General features: G+C 41.0%; 1 protein-coding gene across 5 annotated transcripts in view; it reads right to left on the reverse strand.

Annotated features, from left to right (window-relative positions):
• pde8b (phosphodiesterase 8B) overlaps positions 1-13,352 on the reverse strand; it is a 305,815-nt gene that overhangs the window by 251,413 nt on the left and 41,050 nt on the right. For 2 of the 5 annotated variants that reach the window (XM_043707132.1, XM_043707123.1), the window contains exon 1: positions 1,239-2,575. The exons of the other annotated variants lie outside the window; for them this stretch is intronic. In XM_043707132.1, the coding sequence (XP_043563067.1) occupies positions 1,239-1,508 (270 nt within the window). In that variant the 5' untranslated portion in view covers positions 1,509-2,575. Of the gene's footprint in view, positions 1-1,238; positions 2,576-13,352 lie in introns of those variants that run through there. 5 annotated transcript variants of the gene reach the window in all.

Genomic DNA, 13,352 nt, shown 5'->3' on the forward strand with positions numbered 1-13,352 from the left:
CTCTCAGTAAGTGGGCTCCCTAGGGTTTTGATTCCAAGGAAAGGCCCATTAGTGGTCCTTGTCACTGCCTGATGACCTGTAGCTAAGTCGGCCTTCCTGTTTTAAAAAAAACAGCGCAAATCTGATTCCTCAACAAGATTCCATCTATTCATTTGGTTTTCCTCTCTCTACAAATGCTGTTTGACCGGCTGAATATTTCGAGGATTGTCTGGCTTCAGTTCAGATGTCCAAAATCTGCAGCATTTTGCTTTTGCATGTTAATGGCCCAGTGTAGAATAAAGGAGGTACAGTTTCTGGCAGACCTGACATTCGTTATTGAGAAAATCTAGAGCCGACATTGATATTGCGGCCTGAGTATGAAACATTGTCCTCAACATGTCCTGCCTATAACGGATAAAACATCGTACAGGTTTTTGTAACTATTGAGCAAACCACTCAAACTTATAACCACTGAGGTGAAGGAGATGGGAGTTCACCTACTGACCTCTGCTACAATTCATTGCTACAATGAATAATCTATCAGGCTTCAGAACTGTAGGCAGGACCTGTCGTTATTTCTGTTCCCAGGCAAATACTGTCCTGATTTTCCTGAACTGCAGTAGATCTTCTGTTGGTATATCCAAGTTCTCAATTAGAAACTCCTCTATACTTCATTCATTGTGGTGGCAATACTTCCAAACTTTAAACTAGCTCAGTTTGTATATCTGGGGTACAATGGATGTACTGCCAAAATCAAGTAGACGAATAGGAGAAAATCCAAAGAAATATGTCAAAAGCACTCTGAAATTCCCATATAATTAATGTAAAAGACACAGCGACCAGAGAAACAGAACAGAACTTGTTGCCATGTGGGAATGGAGCAAGAAATTGATCTGTTCCATTTTTAATACCCAGTTTTTTCAATCTTCCCTCAAGTCTCAAAGTAAAACACTCCACTTTCAATATAACCATGCAGTTATATTGAATAAGCTCAACATTACTATCCTTACAGGCAAAACAATAACATTTTATGAAAACAATGACTGAAAAATATATTGAATGTCTCCCAATCGTATATACTGCTGGATATGCAGAAGTTAGTTTTTAATGTTAATTATTACGCAATGCTGAAATGTAAATTGAAGCAGATGTTTTTCTTTTGACAGGGGATTCACCATCCTAAACATATCACAACAGAGTGCCTCATGAGCCTATGGCTGGAATATACAAAGGTGAAAGGAATAAACGAAGTCTGTTACCTTAACACTAGTATGGCTGGTTTGGGTCTCAGCTTCAGTGCAGTTGCTGTTTTCTTTCTTCTCTCGTCTGGAGGAGGTGCGTGTTGCCCGACTCTGGTATGCCAACACAGAGGGCAGCGATTCAGCAGCATCTGTTTTAATGAAGAAGCCATGGACTGTTGCTGTGCCTTGGGAGATGGTGGTGGTCTGATGTGGGGAGTTTGATTCATCCGAATCTCTGCAGTAAATCACTCCACTTTGAGAAACATGGATACTAGGAGCACAGCCCATCACTCTCCACTTAGCTCCGGTTGTTCACTGCACTCTCTCTCTCTCTCTCTCTCTCTCTGCCACCCTTGTTCCCAGCCAGTCAGTCAATCTCCCATACTCTCCTCCCCTCCTTATTGTATCTTTGTCACTGTTGCTGTTCTGTTTATCTGTCTGTTATCTTTCCTTTAATCTTTTATGCCTCTTGCCACTCTTCCCTCTAGAATCAATTATTCTCTATCTCCACCACTTGCTTTCCTGTCTCTTAGCATTTTTTTTCTCCTTGTTCCTCCTGAGCCCTCAATTAACAACCTTTGTCTACATTGCTAATATTCTGTGTAAGCCTAACGGCTTACCCATGCTCCTTTTATCAATCACTGAATGGGTTTCAAACAAGACTATGCAGCGATAACATCCAGAAAATTAAATGTGTTCTCACTGTTCAGAAACAGTGTACCTCTGAATCACTCAGATCTTCTGCTTTTCTCCTCAGCACAGATGAAAGTGCTAATAATCCACAAGAGGGAGAAAATGTTTCTTGAAAATGTCTATGATTTATGTGAATAATCATCTGCTCTCCTTACTTCACCACGATGCTCCCTGTCAGAAGCTGTGATTGTAATTCAATGTTTGTGACGTCAAAGTAGACGTTGACCTTTGACCTGGTCTCAGAGGCCATCCAAACTTCCCGTTAGCAACATTGAGGTGCTTTACCCCTCAGTTACCTGACAATACTGGGACAATCCTGGTAGAGACAGATTCTCTGTTCAATTTCTCCACGGCATGTTGTCACGGTCACGATTCCTGCTGTTCCTCAGATTCCACAGGCTAATTGGGCTTTCCCATAAAGCCAGCTGACAGAATAACAACAACCGGGTAGATTTTAAAGATTGTGCAGAATATCAATTCTTTTATTTATGTTAAAGGCTAGAATAGTACTCTATGGCAAAACCATTAAATGACACACTTTTCAATTTATCTAAATGTGCATAAAACTGAGAGCAGCCCACTTATTCAAGCTGTCATATTATAGTCAAAGATGCTGAATGAATAATTCACTGAACTGAAATTCTGTTTCAGAATTAGGTCAGTTTGAAAATGAATGATGCAAACGTTTTCCAAAATGCATACACACTGGTCATTTTGTTATCCAGACAAGGACTGTCACATAGCACCGGAAGAGGAGTGGCACTTCCAGTGCAAGGGTGCAGTATTTAAAGGGAAACTGTCTTATATTACTATGAATACTAAATAGTGCTGAGAATACCTTTTTAACTCAGTATCAGAACCTACTTTCTTCTTATCAAATGACAATGACTGTACTAGCTAGTCTCAGATTCTAAAGCATAACGTGATAATTTTCCTACTGATTTTAAAATGGCAAGTCAGGAAATAAAGCCAATTCTGCAAATGAAAAGGATGCCCACAGATAAATGTTTCAATGTATTTGCAGCTTCCCTCCATTTATTTTTGGGTGAACCACGTCTCTGACAGGAACTTGTGTGCTGTCAGAAAGATAACTTGCGGCAAAGAAACTGGAGCTAAGTGGCTCATTACTGTCTTTAATTTGATTCCTATTTCTGCCAGCAGATTGCTGTAAAACTCGCTAATTCACCTCTCCTAAAAGTATTTGGTAACAGGAACATATCGGATCACTGAAACTCATCGAAATAGTTTTGGACTCTGATTGATGCAGTCAGATCTGAACATTTTGCCTGTCTGGGGTGAGGGCTCACTGTTAAACTTAACCAGGGTTCCTTGAATTAATAAGAAGTGTGAGTATATTAATTACTACATGCAGGAAGAAATACTAATGCAACGCACAGATTAGAAATAAGAGATGAGCCTGAAAAGATAGGCCAGGAAATGGCCATTACCAACAAGAGCAAATTGAACCACTGCCTTTGACATTCAATGGTGTTATCGTCACTGAATTCCCCCACTATCAAGATACTGGGAATTACCATTGACCAGAAACTTAACCGGATTTGCCATATAAATAAAGTGGCTAGAAGAACAGGTCAAAGGCTAGGATTCTTGCAGAACGTAATTCACCACCTGATTCCCCAAAGTTTGCCCACCATCTACAAGGCACAATTCAGAAGTGTGATGGAATACTCTTCACTTGCCTAGATGAGTGCTGTTCCAACAGCGCTCAAGAAGCCTGACACTATAAGGGACAAAGCTGCCCATTTGATTGACAACACATCCACAAACATCCACTCCCTCCACCACAGGTGCTCGGTAGCAGCAGTGTGTGCCATCTCCAAGATGCACTGCAGAAAATCACCGACGATCCTGAGGCACTACTGAACCCACTTTGCAAACCCACAAGCACTTCCATCAAAAAGGGACAAGGCAATAAATACACAGGAATACCACCATCTGCAAGTTTCCCTTCATAAACACGATAAGATATAGGAGCAGATGTAGTCCATTCAGCCCAGCGAGTCTGCTCAGACTTTCAATGAGATCATGGCTAATCTGATAACCAACTTTACTATCATGTATTTTCCCCATATCCCTGAATTCCCTACTGATTAAAAGTCAATCGCAGCCTTGTATATACCTAATAACCAGCCCCATATTTCCGTGGTAAGGAATTCCACAGATTTGCAAGCCTCAAAAGAAATTCCTCCTCATCTCTGTCCTAAATGTGCAACCTTTTATTTCGAGATTATGCCTTTTGACCTTAGACTCTCCCAGGAGGTGAAACAACTTTTCACATCTACCCAGTCAAGGTCTCTCAGAATCTTGTCTGTTTCAATAAGGTCACCTTCATTTTTCCATATTCCAATAGGCCCAATCTATTCAACCTCTCCATATAAGACAGTCATTCCACACCCAGTATCAGTTTAGTGAAACCACTGTGTACTCCCTCCAGTGCCAGGTTCTTTCTTTAGATAAGCGGCCCAGAACTATTCACAGTATTCCAGCTGTGGTCTGACGAGTGTCTTGTAAAGTTTTAGCAAAGCCTCCCTATTTTTATATTCCATTTCTTTTGAAGAAAAAAGCCAACATTGCATTTGCCTTCCCTATTCCTCCTTCTGATTCATGGATGAGGACTCACAAATCCTTTCGTTCTGTAGCTTTCTTCAGTCTTTCTGCATTTAAATAATATTCATCTCCGCTATTCTTCCTGCCAGAGTGCATAACCTCACCTTTCTCCACATTATATTCCATCTGCCAAGATTTTGCCCACTTTCTAACCCTCTGCAGACTCTTTGCGTTATCCTCACCACTTGTCTTACCATCTGCAATCTTGGCTTTAATGTATTCACTTTCCTCATCCAACTCATTAATGTATGTTGTAAACAATTGTGGCCCCAGTACTGATCCATGTAGCACTTCACTAGTGATCGGTTGCGATCTTGAAAATGCCGATTTTCCCCCAATCTGCTATCTAATATCACTTAGCCAATCATCTATCCATACTACCTGCGTGAAACATCATAGGCTCTTATTTTAAGTAGCTTAGTGTGTTATCTTATCAAATGCTTCTGAAAATCTCTTCATGAAGCAAGGCCAACTCTGCTGGATCAGACTATGCATTTTTAAATGCTCTGCTTTGACATCCTTCATTAAAAACTCTATCATTTTCCCAATAATACGCATTAAGCTAACTGTCTATAGTTACCTGTTCTTTTTTTTCTTTATTAATAATGGTGTTACATTGACAATTTTCCAATTCCCTGGGACTTCTCCAGAATTTAAGGAAGATTACTACCACTGCAACCACTTTCTCTGTAGTTACTTCTTTTAATATCCCATCAGGCTTAGTGGACTTATTATTAGTATCCCCACTAACGTCCATAGCACTTTTTCTCTGGTAATAGTTGTTTTATTTACTTCCTGTCCTTTGGCATCTTGAATATTTCATAATTTTAGAATCTTCTACTTTGAAGACTGATTCAAAGAATGTATGTAACTCCTCTGCCATTTCCTAGTTCTGCATTATCATTTCCCAGTCTCATTCTCTAAGAGGGCTTATGTCCAGTTTCTCTTTTCCTTTTTATATATTTAACAAAGCTGTCACTGTCCACCTTGGTATTACTTGCAAGTTTACCCTCACCATCCTGAAAATATATCGCTGTTCCTTCACTGTTGAGAGGTGAAAATCCTGGAATTTCCTCCTTAGCAGCATTATGAGTCTATCTACACCACATCTACACCACAGTGCTTCAAGAAGGCAGCTCACCACCACCTTCTCAAAGGCAGCTGGGAAGGGCAATAAATGCTGACCCAGCCAGTGACACCCATGTCTCACGAGTAAAATGAAAAAGCAGAGGGTGGTGGATATATGGAAGTCACGGCCTAAAGGCCCATAGAGATAGAAACCTCAAGACATTTAATAAATATTTAAATGAGCAATTGAAACTCCATATAAGACTACAGGCCAAGTGCAGGAAAATGGGACTACAGCAGACAGATACTTGATGAACAATGTGCAGAGATGTACCAAACAACCTTTTTCCATGTATAGAAACTCTAACTTTATGATTCATTTTTCACTCTTTTTTGCTTCTCCCAGTTCACATTGCCTTCTAGGTCTCATCTCTAATGTTTCATTCCAGCATTTTTCCCTTTCCCACATTTATTTGGCCAGCAATTGGGCTTTGCTCTTCAAAAGGTTCAATTGTGCATAAAATATATTAGTAGTCTTTGTAATTGCGATGAATATATTTTATTCTCTCCCATTAAAGACAATCACACAAAGGTACTGCACCACAAATCAAAATGCACTGACGAATACAGGAATACTCTTGCCCCCATATCTGTCACCCATCATTTGCACTGGATGGGTGGGCATGTCAAGGGCATTTGTTTGCACATGATTGGTGTATGGAAGGCAGTGGCCTTCTTAACAATGCAGAATGAAGATACTCTATCAATTTTTGCCTGGAAAGGATTTATGAATTTGAAAAAAGGTCTTATAGTATCACAACTACAGAACAACCTCGGTTATCTGAACATCAATTATCCGAATTTTGGATTATCCAAACAAGATCTCAAAGTCCAATAAATGCTTCCTTGTTTACTATCAGATCAGTTATCCAAACAAAATACACCCGACCCATCTCGTTCGTCTCAAGGTTGTTCTGTACATTATTATAGTGTTTGTAAAGTTTGATTATTTCCACCTGTAGACTCTTAGCTCAGTGTGCTCATTAAGGGATTAGCTGTCTTTAATGTGGTGTTATAAATATGTGGCACAGTTATAGTGCTCTTACCTTCAAGCAAGAAGTTCCAGGTCAAGTCCTATAAGGTGCATTGTAAACTGTTCAAACAGGTTGATGAAAAATAGCTATGAGTTTTTTTTTATTAAGGATTTTATTGTTTTGAATGGGTTTTTTTGGTAAGAGTTTATATTAAGTATATATTGTGAGGGCAATAATAGCTTCTGAGAACTTTATTTAACTCAATCTCAGGCAGGTTCCTGAGGTCTGCCCAATTTGGATACTGGATGAGTTGGCTTGGATGTATAAAGAACAAAAGGTGGTGGGCTGGGGACATGAGTACTTATAGTTTGGTAGAAAATAGTATAGGCACTAAAAGCAGCCATGGAGAGTGGGTATAGAGGGGCAAATTTTGACATTGAGGGCATAAAGGGCAATGGGGGTAGATGCTACCCCAGGTGGTGTTGCAGGGATTGGAGAGGTACTGAGCCCCAAGGGGTTTGTCAACTCTGAGGGAGGATTTCCTGCCTCCATTGACCATTAAATATTGGTGGCCATTTTTCACCTTGATGCATTACTTCTTCTCTGTAGCTCCCCACAATTTGGCCAAAGGGGAAACGTATGTGGGGAGAACCACAGTACTCAGTAAAAATTCAAATCTATATTTCAAAGGATTCTTCAATTGGTGCACAGAACTTCGGAAAGTCCTGAGTTGTGAAAGGGACTTAATAAATACAAATTATTTCCTTCCAATTAATTTTCTATTAAGTTATAAGTATGTCTACTTTCCATCTATATGTTCATGTGATTGAGTATCTGTGTTGGTTGTACAAAGCTAAAAAATTTACAACTCTTCTGAATGCATTCTACTTTGCAAAGTGAATTGCTTTTCAATGCACGATTGCCATATTTCAAAGAATTTGTATTTTCACATTATTTGCTAGATATTTGACTTTTCTGGATGTTTCATTAGCACTCTATTGTTTCTGATTTTGCTTCCCTGGGACCAGAAATTACAGCAACTTTATGCAGCTGATTGTTATGACAGTCCTGAATGTAGCAATCAAATCTGTTTTAGCAGTGTACTAGTTGGAGGCTATTTGTAAAATGGGCGTTTTGTATGTCTGAAGGGCTCTAATCATTAACTTGTAAGTATTTCTGTAACCATAGTGTTTTCTTTTAAAACAGTGTTACACACAGATGTCCTTATTCCATTTGTCACCGATGGGATCAGCCATGGTCTCATTGAATGTTGAAAGGAACTTGATAGGCGGAATTAACTTGATAGGCTGAATGGCCTACGTCTGTTCCTTTGTCTTATGGGACTTATACGCTGAATAAATGCAGTTAAATCCTGAAAAGTATGAGGGTGGTGTATTTTGGGAGGACTAACAAGGCAGGGGAGTGCATGTTGAATTGTAGGACCCTAGGAAGTATAAGAGGATCACAGCATGACCATAGATTTTTGAAAGCAACAGGACAGATTGATACTTGACACTTGCCTTTATTAGTTAAGGCACTGAATATAAATGAAAGGAAGTTATGGAAGAGAGGTATATAATGCCAGTTAGGCCATAGCTGAAATACAATGTACAGTTTGGTCACTGTACTATAGGAAAGAAGATTGCACTGATGGGAGTGGGTACAGAGGAAATTCACCAAGATGTTGCCTGGGCTGGAGTGATTCACTTATGAGCAAGACTAGATATGCTGAGGTTGATTTTCTTAGAGTAGGGAAGGCTGAGGTGGAGCTTGGGAGGGGAGAGGGGGGTGGTGGGGGGAACCTGATTGAGGTTTACAATGTTCTGAGGTGTAAGGTCAGGGCAGATAGAAATTTTTCCCCTTTAGTAGAAGGGTCAATGACCAGGGGCTACAATTTTAGGTCAGGAGCAGGAGGTTTATAGGGGATTTGAGGAAAGTCTTTTTAACCCAGAGGGTGGAAGGTATCTGGAACCCACTGCCTGAAACAGTGATAGAGGCAGGAATCCTTAAGACATTTCAGAAGCATTTAGATGACCATATTAGCTTACAAGGCTGTGGGCCAAGTGCTAGAAAATGGGATTAGAATAGATGAGTGTTTGATGACTAGCAGGAACACAATGGGCCAAAGGGCTTCTTTTCATGAGATTCTATGTCTCTATCAACTTTCCATTTGCTTGGATGAAATTTGATCCCAACTCTATCTAGAAGCTTGCTGGCTACACCACAGTTGTAGGCCAGATCTCAGACAATGATGGGACAGAATACAGGAAGGAGATAGAAAGCTTGGTGGCGTTGTGTAAAGATAACAAATTCTCCCTCAACATCAGCAAAATGAAAGAGCTGGTTATCAACTTTTGGAAGCAAGGTGGAGGGAAGACCCCTATCTACCTCAATGGAGATGAAGTGGAGATGGTTAAGGGCATCATGTTCCTAAGAGTGACGATCATCAATAATCTGCCCGGTCCACCCGCACTGATGCAATGGTCAAGAAATCTTAACAATGTCTCTACTTCTTCAAAGGCTAAGGAACGTAAGTATGTCCATAAAGACTCATAGAAAGCATCCTATCCAGGTGCACCACAGTACAGTCTGGCAACTGCTCTGCCCAGGACTGTAAGAAACTACAGAGACTTGTGAACACAGTCCAGTTCATCAAACAAACTAGCCTTCCACCCATTGACTCTGTCTATACTTCCCACTGCCTTGGAAAGGCAGCCAACATAATCAAAAACCGCTCCTACCCCGGTTATAATCTCCTCCAACCTCTTCAACTTGGTAGAAGAGACGAAAACTTAAACACACATACCAACAGATTCAAGAACAGCTTCTTCTCCACTATTATTAGACTTCTGAATCGACCTCTCAAGTTTTAAATTTAATGTTGACCTCACTCTTAGTGCACTTCCCCTGCAGTTGTAATATTGTATTCCTTACTCTGTTCTATTACCCTAATGTACTTTGCATGGTATGATCTGCCTGTACTGTATGCAAAACAAATTTTTCTCTGTACATAGGTACAGTGACAATAATAAATCAAATCAAAAGATCAATTCAGTTTTATCAATCCACCAAATTAGTATTCTTAGAGATACCAGCCAATAGGGGAGTGACAGGGAAGGGAAACTCCTTTTAGGAGGTATGGTAAGACATTAATTAAAAATAATAATGGAGGTTGTTTTGCAGCACATTGCTAGATGTTAATTCAAAATGCTGTTCAATTTCCACTATTGTAGTTGTGGGTACAGTTGCCTATAAATAGGCAATTAGGATATTACCTGGTTGGAGATAAAGTACTGCTGACTCCAAAGATACAATTCCAGTAGAAATGTTGAAACTGATCACATATTGGGGAAATAAAGTGCAACCTTCAGCATGATCTACAATTCTGCTATACAAATTACTGTTTCAATTAAAGATGTGTCCAAAAAATGATGGTTCACATTAGTTGCTGAACTAGCAATCTGAAGACCCAGGGAAGGCTCTGGAGATGGAGAAATTTGAACTGAAAATCAATCTGGAATTATAAGTCTAATGATAACTATGAAATCACTATCAATTGTTGTAAAAATGAAAACATCTGGTTCACTAATGTCCTTTTGGGAAGGAAACAGCCATCTTTATCTGAGCTGGCTGACGTGTGACTGCAGACCTACAGCAATGTGGTTGACTCTTAACTGTCCTCTGAAATGGCCTAGCAAATCAATTAGATGTGTGAAACTGGTACAAAGTCTAAAGGAAAGTGTGTAAGTGGACAGGTAACCTGGCAACTACCTAGGCAACAGAAATGACAAAGGCAAATTCAATCATAGAGTCATAGAGATGTACAGCATAGAAACAGATCCTTCGGTCCAACCCGTCCATGCCGACCAGATATCCCAACCCAATCTAGTCCCACCGAATAGCACCCGGCCCTTATCCCTCCAAACGCTTCCTATTCATATACCCATCCAAATGCCTCTTAAATGTGGCAATTGTACCAGCCTCCACCGCTTCCTCTGGCACCTCATTCCATACCCGTACCACCCTCTGCGTGAAAAAGTTGCCTGTTAGGTCTCTTTTATATCTTTCCCCTCTCACCCTAAACCTATGCCCTCTAATTCTGGAATCCCCGACCCCAGGGAAAAGACTTTGTCTATTTACCCTATCCATGCCCCTCATAATTTTGTAAACCCCTATAAGGTCACCCCTCAGCCTCTGATGCTCCAGGGAAAACAGCTCCAGCCTGTTCAGTCTCTCCCTGTAGCTGAAATTCTCTAACCCTGGCAATATTCCAGTAAATCTTTTCTGAACCCTTTCAAGTTTCACTACATCTTTCCAATAGGAAGGAGACTAGAATTGCACACAATTGGGAGCAATTGTTCCATGGAAAGGGCACTATAGACATGTGGAGACTGTTTAAGGAACAGTTGTTGCGAGTGATGCACAAATGTGTTCCTCTGAGACAGGCAAGAAGAAGTAAGATAAAGGAACCTTGGATGACGAGAGCAGAAGAGTTTCTCGTCAAAAGAAAGAAGGCAGCTTACGTAAGGTGGAGGAAGGAAGGGTCTTGCTCAGCTCTAGAGGATTACAGGCAGGCGAGGAAGGAGCTCAAAAATGGTCTGAGGAGAGCCAGGAGGGAGCAAGAAAAAGGCTTGGCAGGAAGGATTAAGGAGAATCCAGAGGCACTTTACACGTATGTGAGGAATAAGAGAATGATCAAAGAAAGAGTAGGGCGATCAGGGACAGCATAAGGAACTTGTGTATAGAGTCTGAGCAGGTAAGGGAAGCCCTAAATGAGTTTTTTGCTTCTGTCTTTACTAAAGAAAAGGACCTTGTAGTGAATGAAACCATTGAGGAGCAGGTAAGCATGCTGGAACAGATCGAGATTGAGGAAGCTGATGTGTTGAAAATTTTGACAAACATTAAGATTGACAAGTCACAAGGGCCAGACCACATTTGTCTTCAGCTGCTTTGGGAAACGAGAAATGCAATTGCTTTGCCGCTTGTGTAGATCTTTGCATCCTCGCTCTCCACCGGAGTCGTATCTGAGGACTGGAGAGAGGCAAATGTAATTCCTCTCTTCAAGAAAGGAAATAGGGAAATCCCCAGCAATTACAGACCAATAAGTCTCATGTCTGTCGTCTGCAAGGTGTTAGAAAGGATTCTGAGGGATAGGATTTATGACCATCTGGAAGAGCATGGCTTGATTAAAGGCAGTCAGCACGGCTTTGTGAGGGGCAGGTCATGCCTCACAAATCTTATTGAGTTCTTTGAGGATGTTATTAGACAAGTTGATGAGGGTCGAGCGGTGGATGTTGTGTATATGGACTTCAGTAAGGCATTTGATAAGGTTCCCCATGGTAGGCTCGTTCAGAAGGTCAGGAGGAATGGGATACAGGGAAATTTAGCTGTCTGGATACAGAATTGGCTGGTCGACAGAAGACAGCAAGTGGCAGTGGAAGGAAAATATTCTGCCTGGAAGTCAGTGGTGAGTGGTGTTCCACAGGGCTCTGTTCTTGAGCCTCTACCCTTTGTAATTTTTATTAATGACTGGGATGAGGAGGTTGAAGGATGGGTTAGCGAGTTTGCTGATGACACAGAGGTGTCGTTGACAGTATAGAGGACTGTTGTAGGTTGCAGCGTGACATTGACAGGATGCAGAGATGGGCTGAGAGGTGGCAGATGGAGTTCAACCTGGATAAATGTGAAGTGATGCATTTTGGAAGGTCAAACTTGAAAGCTGAGTACAGGATTAAAGACAGGATTCTTGGCAGTGTGGAGGAACAGCGGGATCTTGGTGTGCAGGGACATAGATCCCTTAAAATTGCCACCCAGGTGGATAGGGTTGTTAAGGAAGCATATGGTATTTTGGCTTTCATTAACAGGGGGATTGAGTTTAAGAGCTGTGAGATCTTGTTGCAGCTCTATAAAACTTTGGTTAGACCGCACTTAGAATACTGTGTCCAGTTCTGGTCGCCCTATTATAGGAATGATGTGGCTGCTTTGGAGAGGGTTCAGAGGAGGTTTACCAGCATGCTGCCTGAAATGGAGGGCTTATCTTACGAAGAGAGGTTGACTGAGCTCTGACTTTTTTCACTGGAAAAAAGGAGGAAGAGAGGGGACCTAATTGAGGTGTACAAGATAATGAGAGGCATAGATAGAGTTGATAGCCAGAAACTTTTTCCCAGAAATTGTTAACACGAGGGGTCATAGTTTTAAGCTGTTTGGTGGAATGTATAGAGGGAATATCAGAAGCGGGGTCTTTATGCGGAGATTTGAGAGAGCATGGAATGTATTGCCAGCAGCAGTTTTGGAAGCTAGGTCATTGGGGATATTTAAGAGACTGCTGGACATGCATATGGTCACAGAAATCTGAGAGTTCGTACATTAGGTTTACCTCACATGAGGATCAATGGTCGGCACAACATCGTGGACTGTATTGTTCTATGTTCTATGTTATAATATTCCAACAGTGGCCTAACCAATGTCCTGTACAGCCGCAACATGACCTCCCAACTCCTTTACTCAATACCCTGACCAATAAAAGAAAGCATACCAAATGCCTTCTTCACTATCCTATCTACCCGCGACTCCACTTTCAAGGAGCTATGAACCTGCACTCCAAGGTCTCTTTGTTCAGCAAAACTCACTAGGACCTTACCATTAAGTGTATAAGTCCTGCTAAGATTTGCTTTCCCAAAATGCAGCACCTCACATTTATCTGAATTAA

The sequence above is a fragment of the Chiloscyllium plagiosum genome, chromosome 2 (genome assembly GCF_004010195.1).
Source record: "Chiloscyllium plagiosum isolate BGI_BamShark_2017 chromosome 2, ASM401019v2, whole genome shotgun sequence".
Classification (NCBI taxonomy): Eukaryota; Metazoa; Chordata; class Chondrichthyes; order Orectolobiformes; family Hemiscylliidae; genus Chiloscyllium; species Chiloscyllium plagiosum.